At 38.5% G+C, this 14,072-nt stretch overlaps 1 protein-coding gene across 2 annotated transcripts in view; it reads left to right on the top strand.

Annotated features, from left to right (window-relative positions):
• Positions 1 to 14,072, top strand: part of mllt3 (MLLT3 super elongation complex subunit) — a 58,047-nt gene that overhangs the window by 29,264 nt on the left and 14,711 nt on the right. For both annotated transcript variants that reach the window (XM_053628867.1, XM_053628868.1), the window contains 5 exons: positions 2,244 to 2,326; positions 2,418 to 2,561; positions 4,180 to 4,218; positions 4,445 to 4,573; positions 6,226 to 6,816. In XM_053628867.1, coding sequence (XP_053484842.1) covers positions 2,244 to 2,326; positions 2,418 to 2,561; positions 4,180 to 4,218; positions 4,445 to 4,573; positions 6,226 to 6,816 — 986 coding nt within the window. The remainder of the gene's footprint in view (positions 1 to 2,243; positions 2,327 to 2,417; positions 2,562 to 4,179; positions 4,219 to 4,444; positions 4,574 to 6,225; positions 6,817 to 14,072) is intronic.

Here is a 14,072-nt window from a genome sequence, read left to right as displayed (position 1 = left end):
AAGTCATAAGTCACAGAAGTTTTGGGATTCTGTTCTGTGGAGTGATGAAACAAAACTGGAACTTTTCGGCACGATGGATCAGCGGTATGTTTGGTGAAAGAAGAATGAAGAAAGAACACTCTGTCCACAGTCAAGCATGGTGGTGGCTCGGTGATGCTCTGGGGCGGCTTTGCATCCTCTGGCACTAGAAACCTCCAGCGTGTGGAAGGCAAGATGGATTCATTGAAGTATCAGGAAAGCCTAGAAGAAAACATCATGCCATCTGTGAGGAAACTGAAACTTTGGTGTCATTGGACCTTCCAACAGGACAATGATTCCAAGCATATCTCAAATTCCACCAAGGCTTGGTTGCAGAAGTAGTCCTGGAAGATTCTACAGGGCCTTCACGGTCACCATAGAAAACCCCATAGAAAATCTCTGGTGGGATTTGAAGAAGGTGGCTGCAGCACGCAAACACAAGAATATTACTGAACTGGAGGCCATTGCTCATGAGGAATGAGCTAAGATTCCTCAGGAACGCTGCCAGAAGCTATTCATCTCATTTGCAGCAGGTCAACAGCAAAAGATGCTTGCCATGAAGGAGATGAATAATTTTTAAACTGGAGAAATCATTATAAGTTGCATTTTCAGTTGAATTTTGGAAACCACTTTAAGCATTCGTCGTGTTGAACTATTACAATTGCTTTTGTTTGATTTGTTCATCACAAACAGCTGAAAGTCTGTAAATTTTGACAATAAACTTGATTTACAGTGGGGGTTGAATAATTTTGATTGCAACTGTGGCATTCTTCTTGTTTTTGTTTACCATTAATAAAAATGGAATAAATCTAAAACCACTTAAGTGAGAGAATGTAATCCAAGAATATAGTCCATACTCAGGACTTGCCAGAATATTTACAACTGACTAAATCCATAATACATTTTAAAATTAAACCTGAATAAATTTGATTCCATGAAGGTCAAAAACAGCATGAAGTTACAGTTTTAAGTTTCCTTCCATTAAATCCCCTACACAGTTACAGTACAACTGTGAGACAGAGCAGAAGTTCTCGCTTTATTAACCTCATGTCAGGGCAAATAAATTATACACGTTGGTTTGTTCTGGTTTTTGGGTTGACTGCGCTGTGATACAGTGCACAGATGCTGTGCCAGAACTGAATTTATTGTCTTTTTTTCTATACATAGAAAAAAGAAAATGTTCACAAAATGTTTTTTGGCAAAGCACTACGTAGACTGTGGTTCTGATGATGATTTCCGTGTTTAACTCCGCTTTGAAAGTCTGATTTTAAGTGAAGATGACTATTTAATCATATCATGCATTACTAGCCGTTTAACCAGGGTATGTTCATATATGCACTATTCAGGCCATTTGGATGGTGTATTTGCTCTCTCTGTACAATATTTTTGGGCATACCTGAACTCCACAGTTGCACTCAGCATTCAGGTGCAGTTCAGTTGCACCGAGAACTCAATTTAACCCTGATTCGACCCAACTGCAGAAAGTTTCCAATGAGTTTCAAAAGACTTTTTGATTATGTTTCCAGCCGCTGTTCCTTCCCACATGCCCCTTAGCAAAGGTTTTATTGTTTTTCTGGACCTTGTAAATTTATGAACTGTCAAAATGGATCAGGCCAAATACAAAACTTGCCAAAAGTATAAATTTTGCTCTGAATCATCCTAGCAAGCAGACTAATAACTGAGAAAGTGTGCTTGCTTTTATCATCCTTAAAGAGTCGAATATGTTCAGCTTTAGTACCAAAAATATTTTCCCAAATTTGCTTCAATACTTTTCTGTAAAGTTAGATTTTTAAATATTTGGTTTAAATGATTTATGCTTGTTTTTTTTATGCTTTGAAACAATGCTAAAATTAGTTACAACTGTGCACTTTTACATTTGCAGTATCACACAGATATTGTCAGAAGATGCTAAACTGTAATTGCTAATGTAGAGATGTAAATGTATACCATTTATTCGTTGTTCTCACACAGCAGGAGCCTAAAAAAGACTGAAATTTGTATCTCTTTTAAATCTTTCAGACACATACGCATTCCAGATGCATTAAAGGTCAATTGGATCTTATTACAAACAGTTGATGCAAATAGAAGTAGTTTTGTCAGTTTTCAGTCTGGAAATAATGATGTCTGAGCCTAATAAGTGCGTTGACCTTGTACTAAAAGGTGAAATGATGGCCAAATGAAAAAGCCTTAAATGATCATTAATGTTTTTTCTTTCTTTCTGACAGTATGCAAGGATCCGCCATACAAAGTGGAAGAGTCTGGATACGCTGGCTTTATCCTGCCTATTGAAGTGTACTTCCGAAATAAGGTACTTATAAAATTCCCTTTCCCTAGAGTTCGCAATCCTCTTGTGTCGTATGAACGTGATCAATTTGAGCGCACCCTTTCCTGTTCACCAGGAAGAGCCGAAAAAAGTGCGCTTCGACTACGATCTGTTCCTGCACTTGGAAGGTCATCCCCCTGTCAATCACCTGCGCTGTGAGAAACTCACCTTCAACAACCCGACAGAGGAGTTCCGCAGGAAGCTGCTAAAGGCCGGCGGGGTAATGTACACATGCTTCATTTGCATTGTTCCTGCGACTGAATTTTGTGGGATGAATAGAACTGAGATAAGGAATAAGACTCAAACAATAAAGTTAAAATTTCTATTCAACCTGATCCAGTACAGTATAAATGAACATTTAAGCTGTCCATCTATTGTCCATACCATTTATCCTACACAGGGTTGTGGGGGAGTCTATCCCAGAGAACTCGGGGCACAAGGCAGGGGACACCCTGGACGGGGTGCCAACCCATCGCAGGGCACAAACAAACAAACAAACATTCACACACTACGGACAATTTGTAAAGTCCAGTCAGCCTACAAAGCATATCTTTGGACTGGGGGAGGAAACCGGAGTACCCGGAGGAAACCCCCGAAGCACGGGGAGAGCGTGCAAACTCCATGCACACAGGGCAGAGGCAGGATTTGAACCCCCAACCCCTGAGGTGTGTGGCAAACATGGTAACTACTAAGCCACCATGCCCCTGAAGTAATCAATATTATCACTAAATATAATGGACTAATGGAAAATGAGTCCTTGAACATGCTGGAAGTAAATCCCCACTTACCATTCTGTTTTTATTGGTGTTCAAATATTTTAGTTTGCATTTCATATATAGAATGCGCATTTGACCTCTAGATCATGTTTTTGTCTCTACAGCATATATGGGTGATGTGGGTGATATCACAGAACGGCTATTTATCATTTTAAGGTTTCCAAATCGGGGCTCTGTCCCAGCTTTACGGTATGTCTGTGTTTATGTGGGTGGTGTCTTCAGGGAGAGCTGTGGCCACACACGCACATACGTGCACACACACACACATGCACGCACACGCACAAACCCACAGCAGCGTGAGGGTGTAGTGCTGTTCCATTAAGCTGTTTGCCTCTGCAAGACTCCACAATAAAACCCACCGTCAGTGAGTTAGTCTTAATGGAATTACAGTTCTCATCAGCCAGGATGAGCAACTTTTGCAGGATGAATTAAAGTGGGCCAGTTCCAACCTGAACCATCCATCACTACAGGACACACAGACTGTTTTTGGTCCCATGCCAGAGGACACCACACTCTGTGTGTGTGTGTGTGTGTGTGTGTGTGTGTGTTTCTGTGCGTTTTTATTTATTTATTTTTATTTTTTTATACTTCAAATCTCAACCCGATGATAGAATTGCATCAAGCATGAGCCATTCTTTTAAAAATGTCATTATCTAAGGAAATGATCACATAGGTATGCGCTTGTAGATTTTCTTTTCCTGATTCTAGTGTTGTTCCAGGAATCATGCTGCTTGCGGCTGTGGATGCGACTTCATTTCCCTTGGTACTAGTTGGTTTATAGACGTGGTGTAGCATGAATCGATGCTGTTGATGGACATCCTAATGGGTCTTTCTTAATTAAACGACTTCCAGTATAAACGCTTGCTGTCAAATATCAATCTAACTTGGCAGGGACTGAAAGGTCATCTTCAATTTACCTGATGTTTTTTCTTATCTGGGAACAATTTTGTCCTTACATCGTAAAATAAAGTACACTGTCTTTTGTCAATGATGTTGGTTTTTTTGGGGGGGGGGTTTCCCTCACTCACTTGTTAACTAATTGTTTGCTTTCTATTTTGATAGCAACGAGATCCTCACAAAAGAAGTTCGGAGGACTCTAAAGTAAGGATCTGTTCTGTTTTTTTTGGGTTTTTTTTTTTTTTTTAAATTCAGTATAATTAATAATCATTACATTCGAAATGCTACATATTCCATGTAACCATGTTACAAGTTAATCAGAAAAACACAAACCCATGTTTGTCAGTTCTCCATTTTCAGCACAGCTTCATTCATCAAAGACTTCCTCACATGATTGTTGTAATCTGACTGGGTTTCTTGTTATACTCAGGTGATGGTCATGCAGGAAGGCTCAACGTCTCTGTTTGGTCAGCACCTTAAGCTGCCCACTTTACCCAGCAGCTCACTGACCCTGAACTTCTCTGATGGCAAAAAGAACAAGTCCTTTTCAGGAGCAAAGGTTAGTCTAAATATCCAGGTTTTGCCCCTCACAACTTGCAAACTAAATCAAAAGAGCTGTGACTCACCAAAAAAAAAAAACGTTTTGCCACCTAAAGAATTCCCAGCTCTTCAAAGAGCTCTTCTTAATCTTCCATATTTGGCAAGTTCAAGTATGTTCAGGGCATTTAGCTGAGATTTTGCGAGACGTTAAACATTGGCTTAAGTCAGGTATTTCTTGGCTGGGAAAAAGGCAAGTGCTTACATTATGATGACGTAAACTAAGCAGCAGGGTGTCTCGTTACAGGAGGGGTTTTGAATGAACTGTGAAATACTTATAGACCTCAGACATTCAGTTTTTCTCTTCTTTTTTTTTTTTTTCCAATCTGTCTGAAAGAACTATTTACGAAACTGTTCAGGCCTTTTTTATGTACAGCTCCACTCCAGTTATTAGTTTCCAGCAGTGTTAGAAGTTAAAATGCTTTTTTCCATGTATTGAGTGAAGCACATTATCCATTACGCTAGTAAATCGTGCAGGACTAGGCACCTACATATTTCTTGAGTTAGGTTTTATTTTTGGTCTCCAGTGTCGTATAACTTACTGCGATCCAGCTTGAAGCGCTGCACGCATGCAGAGACGGGAGTCCCTACCGCACATGGAAACGGTTCCCAATCTAAACAGGCCCTCGCACGTGATGGATTACTGACAGCTCAAGGGTCACTGCACAACTACATCAGCCTCCTTACAAAATGGGCAAAAGATGGTTCATATTGTATTGTTCTCTCTCTCTCTTTCTCCATCTATCTATCTATCTATCTATCTTATATATATATATATATATATATATTTTTTTTTTTTTCTTTCTGTCTTGAAATGGAAAAGTTAAAAAAAAATTGCATCCATACTTCAGGTTGCAGCAGGTAGTATTTTGTATCTTAGTGTTTTTCAATACTATTTAGATGAATGTACAGTTACAGTTGATTTACTTAAATAATAAGACCCAAGGCTTGTTTGTTTATTTTGGTATCCATTATATGATGTGGCTTCAGCCTTGTAAAACCTATATAAATGAACACTTGATGCTTTTTGTCAGGTAGAATTGTATTCTTTGGCTCGCCATGAAGAAGCCTCTTTGTGTTCAGAGGTCCAAGGGTCAACAAAAGATAGAGAAAATAAAAAGCTTTAGAGGTAGTTCAGGCAGGTCATAACACCTCCTCTGTCTAGACTGCCTAATGGCTTTACTACACGGGTGAAATATTGACAGGGGCTACCAGGCCTGACCTTGGGAAAGAACAACCCAGTCATTAGGGGAGGAAGTGCCTTAAAGCCTCTCTGTCCAGGTTAGAACTGAGGGTTTCAACCTCCCCTCTTCCTGTAGCTTACTTTCTTTCCATATACTCCAAAATTAGACAGCATGGAAATTCACAGTTTGGAGGGATACAGGCGTTTTTTGAGTTCTGCTGAATAAGCGTTTACTCACTGTGTGTGTGTGTGTGTGTGTGTGTGTGTGTGTGTGTTTGTTTTGTTTTTTTTTTTTTTTTAGAAGATATTCCCTGAGACACACTCTCAGCTGGCAATTTTTATACTTTAATTGAATTGGTTTCCTTTAACTGGCTGGCCTGCTTATCTGTCAGGTGGCACTCTAATCTTAGTCTTTTGTACTTTGTGTATAGGACGGGTCCAAAAGCGGTAGTGCCCTCACCATCACCACCACCAACAACAGCATCAGCAGCAGCTCACTCAAACTCCACAAGCCATCCAAGGAGCACAAGGACAAGCCTTCCAAAGACTCGAAAGAGTCCAAAAGTGCCTTCAGAGACTTCAGCAGGGACTCGGGCAAAGTCTCCAAAGACTCCTTGAAGAAACCCAAAGAGAACCAGCCGCTGCGTGATGAGCAGCCCATCCCTAAGATGGGTTTCAAAGAGCCCAAGGCCATATCAAAGGAACACCGGGCAACTGAGGTTAGCTTCTCAAGCTTGGGCCAAAATAAGCGAAGGCCCTCGATGGATGATGAAGCCCACATTACCAAAAAACAGAAAGGAAGTTTTTCAGAGTCGTCGCAGAAGCTCCAGTCCAGTTCCAGCTTGATCCAGCCTCACCACTCAGATAAAAGGGCTCTAAAGGACAAATCGCAGGTCCGGCATTCCAAGTTAAGAGATAATGACCTGTCTGAGAGAAGGAAGGTGTCCACGTTGCCTCCTTTTCAGGATGTGTTGGACCCAAATGACTCTGATATGGATGACAACATTTCTGCTAAATACGACGTAAGTGCCCATAGTGCTTCTGCTTGTTTGTTTTTTTTAATGTTTAGTCATTTCTTTCACTGACTTTTGCTATATTTATAGCTCTGTTGTCTTGTTCATTGTCATCTTGTGAGCCTGCAGCATTGACTACTAAGCATATCTAATGATTTCTTGTATGTGGTTTGGAATTTTGCGAGCAGTTCATTACAGGTTCGTTTTTTAGAATGTGTGTGTCGAGCAGCACTAGTAGGTTCTGATACTTGGATCTATAGGATGCCCTGTTTACAGACAGTTCTCCCGGGGCATGCAGGAGCTGTGTAATCATCAAACGAACAGGTCATAATGGAACAATTCCAGTAACACGGGTCTGGTCAGTGAGGAGGGCTAATAAACTCGCTGGGTGTTCACATGCTGAGGCCTCGTTTTTCTGGCTGGGGTTCAGGGAACCAGTGCTGGAAGATGTCAGAAATGTGGTGTCTAGAATTCAAATTTTGACTCGTTAGTTGCCACAGTACTGGTACTGAAACAATACCACAGTAGGATAATTCAGATATTTAAGCTATAATTTGTCAGGGATTGTTTTCCCCCTAATTCAGATTGTTAATATCAGATTTTAATACTTTTAGTACTTTGAATACTATTCCACAAAATGAAACTATTAAATATTCTGATTTAGTTAACTGTGGCTGTAATTTGACATGCAGCATTCACCTCACTCAGTCATTGCATGTGTCCTTTTCACTCAACATGGTGTGTGTTTGTCTTTTTTACTAGCATGAGTCAAATGAAAACCTTAAAAGTGCTGCATAAATGAAAGAAACACAAGACTAAATTTGTAGTTTCAAAAGTACAAATTGTACGTCTGGTCCATTGTTCTCAATAGCCCTTTCTACTGCCACCTTAAACTGGATCCACTTTACTTTGACAGTTATTTGCAATAAACAATGCAAAATAAAAAATGAATGTTTTCATTTGACACTCTCTTGTACATAATGGGAAATAGTGGCTATAGTTGTGTTCAGCCCTGAACATGCCAGATAGCAATGCATTCTTCACTGTCTATGACTCTGTGTTGGCTGTCATGTCTACATGTAGGATTTCTAATATACCAAGAAAGCAATGTGTGTACGTTAGTGTTAAGTCTAATTTCACATGTTTTAAAGCTTGTGATTGAGAATAGCTGTTAAAATATGATTCCAGTAAAACACAGTGGCAGTCATTTGATGATGATAATGAGCTCTTTTTATAAAGGACCTTTATAAAAGAGAATGAATTACAGGGACATTTAAAGAAGAGGCTGAATTACATTCGCTTGACATGTATATGGAAACTGCCATTCCATGACAATGCATATAATGCATACCTGTTGCTCCATGGAACAAGGTGACGTTGGTACAGTTGAGGCCAAATGTTTATATACAAGACATTCAAATTAAAATTTTCACAACTCCACTCGTTTCATGTTGCCCTTCATTTCCTGTGTTGAGTTAGTTATGGTAAAATAATAGCGAAGTGACAGATTTATTTTAGCATTATCAGATTTTGGTTGGGTCACTTGCTTACATTCACTGTGTTAGTTTTTGGTGGCATTGCCTTTGAATCAAACACTTGAGGTAGCCTTCAACAAGTTTCTTACAAGATTACTCCAAAAATTGTCTGGGATTCAGGTCAGAGGCTTTGTGATGGCCACTGTAGTACTTTCACTTTGTTGTCTTTAAACCATTTTGTTGTTGCTTTGGAGGTATGCTTAGGATCATTTTCCTGATCCTAGTTGTGACCATGTTTTAACTTTCTAGCTGATGTCTTGCTTGCTTTCAGTCTTAAGGTGTTGCTTCAGTATTGCTAGATAATCTTTCTTCCTCATGATACCATCTATCTTCTGAAGTGCACCACTCTCTTTTCTAGGAGAAAAAAAATCAGGATGATGCTACTGGCTCTATGCTTCACAGTTGGGGTGGTGATATTCATAGAGCCTCACCTTTTTTCCTCAGTACATTGCACAGATCATTATGGCTATGCAATAAATAGTTTTTGTTTCAACTGACCAGAGAGTACTCTTCCAAATGGTGAGGTCTTTATCCTGGTGATCACCTATTTCAGTCTGGCTTTTTTATGCTGGTCTTTTTTATTGCTGGAGTGGGGGCTTCAGGGGCTTCTTCCTCGCACATTTCAGGCCAGTGGTGGACGTACATACTTTGGTAACTGAGGCCTCCAACTCCTTCTTCCTTTGTTCCTTTGTTGTTGTCTTGGGGCTCAGTTGAAACTTTCGGACCAAAGTTCTTTCAACACTGGGAGTTACTTCTCCCTGAACGGTGCAGTGTCTGTAATAATAAGTACTAGCATCCACTACACCCCTAATGAAGATGGACCATTAAGAGAGTAATGTTCTTCACTCATGTGCATTACATTTGTGCTGGTACACAGTTATGACCAAAATTATGTGGACATCTGACCATCATACCTCTATGTGGTTGTTGAACATCCCATTCCAAATTTTGGTCCCCAACCCTTTGCTGCTATACCAGCCTCCATTCTTCTGAGAAAGCTTTCCACTTGACTTTGGAATGTAGCTGTGGGAATTTCCTATTCAGGCACCAGAGCATTAGTGAGGTACGGCACTGTTGTCTGGTGAAAAAAGGCCTGGCACACAGTCGGCATTCTAGTTCATCCCAAAGGTGTTCAGTGCGTCAGGGCTCTGTGCAGGACACTCGAGTTCTTCCACATCAACCTTGGCAAACCATGTCTTTATGGAATTCTCTTTATGCACAGTGGCACTGTTATGCTGGAACAGGTTTGGGCCACGTTGTTCCAGTGAAGGGAAATCTTAAAGCTACAGCAACTGTAAATACATTCTATACAGTTGTATGCTTCTAACATTGTGGCAACAGTTTGGGGAAGAACCACATATGGGCATGAAGGTCAGGTGTCCATATACATTTGTCCATATAGTGTAGTTCTTCATTTTCTTAACTCTTCTAGAAAACATATATAGCTAGGCATGAGACAATGCACTGAAGCCACAATACCCGACAGGTCCTGATACAGGGATTCCTGATATCAAATACAACAGGGGTGTCAAACTCAAATTGTGCGCAGGCCAAATCAGCATTTTTGTGAGACCCTAAAGGGCCATAATCAAAGTCAGTGTATATGTTACCAATAATCTACAGGCTCTGAAATTAGACTAGGATGTTTCTAGGAAAAAGAAACAGCTAACAGATACTATTAAAGGGTATGCACTATTAGGTAATACTATTTATTATACTAATTATAATAGGAGGAGGAGGTTTTGTTTGTTTTTTGTTTTTAAATAAATGCATTCCTTTGTTTAATCACATTTTAAGGGACACCAGCTGCTGTGATGAGTAACAGGATTAACCAATTGGGATGATGCATGTTTCCTGTTTCTGCTTGAAAGCTACTAGTCAGATAGTTACACTACAGTATAAGCACAGAAATATGGAGGTGAGAGGCGGTGAAGTTGCTGGAGTTTAATGAAAAGGAAAAGTAGATCAGGATTTATAATATAAGGTGTAATTTTTCTCTTATTATTAACATGATCTTAATCTTTTTGAGTGGAACTGTCATAAAGGTATTTAATGTCAATGCTATTAATACGTAAAGCTTGTTTGATGGTAGATTGTGCCTTAAATGATTAAATAACATTTAGCAATTTAACTGTATAGATGAGGGAAGCAATCATGATTTTATTTAGCATATTTAGTCATCCCACTGAAATTAATTTCTGGTTACTCCACACCCAGCATGCTTCTGAATCATTTTTACATAAGAGTGTGATTTACATCAAGTACAGTAGACCGGTAATGATTTTTAAACTGCATTTCTGACCACGGACAAACCAACCATGATTTACAAAAACAGATCTGCTGTGAATTCTGGATATTATGAAAAGGTTGAGCAGTAGTGTATTACGGGCTGTTTCACTGTTTGTTTGGGGGGTTTTTTTCTTCCAAGTTCAAATGGGACGAATGAAATGCGGATCTGGGCCTTGTGTTTGACACATGGGCCACAACGCTTCCTTCTAATTGGTTTAATTTTTTGGACTATTAATTAAGCATGCTTCGAGGCAGTTAGGTTCCCACTTGTAAATTTCGAGTTTAGGGGCATAGAGCTTGTAATGAATATTAAACAAAAATATCACATTTCAAGATATGAGCAGCAAATTTCTTCACAAGTATTTTCTCATATTTACAGCATTTGGCAAACTTACAGAAGTGCTTTAGAGTCTCCATCAAAGACAGTTCCTTATGCTAGTGCAAATATGTTCTAGTTTTAGGGTCTAAGAATACTGTTGGCTAAAATCCCTGTTGGCACAAATATATATATATATATATATATATATATATATATATATATATATATATATATATATATAAATATATATATATATAGATATATATATAAATATATATATATATATAGATACATATATAGATAGATAGATAGATAGATATAATGCTGATTTAAGTGATTGGTGAAGAGGAGGTCTTCAGTCTTCGCTTAACCCTTAAACGCATACCTCAGGTCGTTAGCGACCCGGAACGTCATCCAGTGCCCTCCAAATTGTTAATTTTTTCATATTAGACCTTAGACATCCACCTTTGTATTCTTCAATCTATTTATTATCAACAATATAACAAGAAAAAAAAAATTTGTCAAGTATATGTTTTATAATGAATTTATTGTATAAAGGTTATAGGGTTGCTACTGACCTGAGGTTTGTAGTAGTATAATTATATTTTTCTGAGTAACAATATTGAATCTTTCACGGCTGAATAAGTGCATTTCTCTTTTATTCCTCAAGGTGGGAATGTTTGTAATGTGTCAATCATAATTACCCCTGATATAAACAAAACGTTACAAAACATGTTAATGGCTCAGCAATTTAGTGCAGAACATGTTTCATCCACATTTAACGGCAGATCTGATGAAGCTGTCAGCGAACAAAATATTGATTTTTGAATATTATGAACATGATCGTAGCCTATTGAGACTAACATATTGAATGATCCAGATCCCGAATACAAGCCAGATGCTGAATTTACAAAGGTGTCACATTTGCCCATAATATTACTTCTACATGATAAAATGACTTTAATTACAAAAATATTAAATATTGTAATGATTTTGTTATGGTGACCGAAACAATTGAATGAAAATGCTGCATCACTTTTACTATTTTAGCGCATTAATTATAAGTGCGTAATTTTTAACGGTGTATTTAAAAATATATATATATTTATTAATTTTGCATCTGTTTTGATGTCCAATAAAATGTAAAAAAATGAAATACGAAATATGCTCTTTTTTCTTTTTTAATTGTTAATAAAATATAAGCACAGTTTTATACTATTGAGGCAGATCCAGCCACGTTAGATATATACCCCAGGTTGCTAACGACCCGAATATGTAATAATGATTGGCGAAACATGTATGCATTTAAGGGTTAAAGACAGACCGTGACTCTGCAGTTCGGGAAGCCAGGGGAAGTTCTTTCTACCGCCTGAGTGCCAGGAAAGAGAAGTCTTGATGCATGATGTCCTTGAGGGTTGGTGGGTCAAGTCGAACCATGCTAGAGGCTCAAGGGAATGTGGTACAGAGCAGAGTTTGAGTGTTTTTGCAGGCAAAGTATGATTACATTAATTTGTACAAATTAATTGTTCCAAATCAGTTAGTTGGCAAGGACAAGGGCGAGTAGGTGATCTCACAACATTTGTGGCAGCAAGTCAACAATCACATTTTTTTATTCCCTACGACAAACCACAGAGAACTTGTCTGTGGTTCTAATAAATGTCAGGTTCACATTGTTTTAATGCAATACTTTCTATATTTACACTGACCCACAAACACTATAGCATCTCAATATTTCTCCAGTGAAGGAAATGGGATTAGTGATCCACTGGAGCTGCCACACAACTGCCGTATCCTCTCACTTTGTTTAAGAAAGAGGCTCTCTAAGGGAGACCGGGTTTATTAGCTTTAAAGCAAGTGGTGAGATGAGATTTATGGTTTTATGGCACCTAAGGAGCTTGGAGGAAGGGTGCAATGAATAGCTCTGGTTCTTTAATCCCGCTCCTTAAAACGAGTGAAAGGAAGAAAGACACGTCTGTGTTTATGACTATTAACAAATCCCAGGTGTTTCTGTCTGCATATTGCTGTGTCTGTGAGTTTGGAATCCTGAGTCCATTTCTATGCATGTAGCAACTGAACTCGGTAAGTGTCTGACAGCTGTGGGGGGTCAATTCCTCAGAAAGACAAGGATTTTTTTTGTTGTTGTTAAATTGTGAAAGTTACACTGCATTTAGATTTAATTGATACTAATTGTTAAGCCATAAATAGTTACTAACAAAGAAATAAATTAGGACTTCAGAGCTCTATACCTATTTTTGGTTTAAAAGTCAGTAAACATGCCTCTATTTCAAATAGACATGTTGTTGTTGTATATCGTTACTTTCCAGCACATATAGGATGATGACAAACAAACATTGTACTGAATGACCAGATATATAACTGGTGTAGGAACTGAATAACGAAACATATTATTGGTCAAAAGGGGTGGGATTTTGGTTTATAATACAGCTACCTTGGCTTTAAATTTGAATAAATATAAAATCTTTTACTGGTCCTGATATGTAATCTGAACAAAAAAAATACTGCTAAAATGTGATGCTCCAAGTGGATTTGTAATTGTGATTGTGATTTTTTCCCCCATAAAAACATGGATCTCTGCAACACGTTTTAAAGTAGATCTCCCTAAATTATTAAGCAATATGTGAAAAGCTCAAGAGCTTAAAATGAAAACATGTCAAAGCTATTTTTTGGTTCAGATTGAAATTACGAATGTCTCACTTCTGAAGAGTAAAAAAACAGAGCTCTATAAATAAAATATCTAGCCTGGATGTGTAGTCATAAATGTTACAGCTTTTTCTTTTGTTCTCTTCTGTTCACAACGGACTTGACCCCTTTGCTGTGCATTAATTATTGGGTCCTGATGGAAGAAACTCTTTCTCCCTTGTACACTGCAGGTTTCTTACCCTGCTCTTTAAATTTATTCTGTGTTAAGCACCTCAGTCGTTGCCCTGACTGCTCTGTCAGGTGATTAGAGGTTGATTTTGGGGGGTTTAGGGTTTAACTGTACCCTTAAATCTGTTTACGACATTCCTATATAGGGGCTCTTTGGTGGCTGGGAAGTGAATGGGACAAAGGCCTTGCACCAGCCCAGTCATCAGTTTTAGAGCAATTTCAGATTTATGGCA

The sequence above is a fragment of the Ictalurus furcatus genome, chromosome 7, assembly GCF_023375685.1.
Source record: "Ictalurus furcatus strain D&B chromosome 7, Billie_1.0, whole genome shotgun sequence".
NCBI classification, from domain to species: Eukaryota; Metazoa; Chordata; class Actinopteri; order Siluriformes; family Ictaluridae; genus Ictalurus; species Ictalurus furcatus.
Note: the sequence above shows the minus strand (reverse complement) of the source record. Positions and strands in the feature narration are given on the sequence as shown.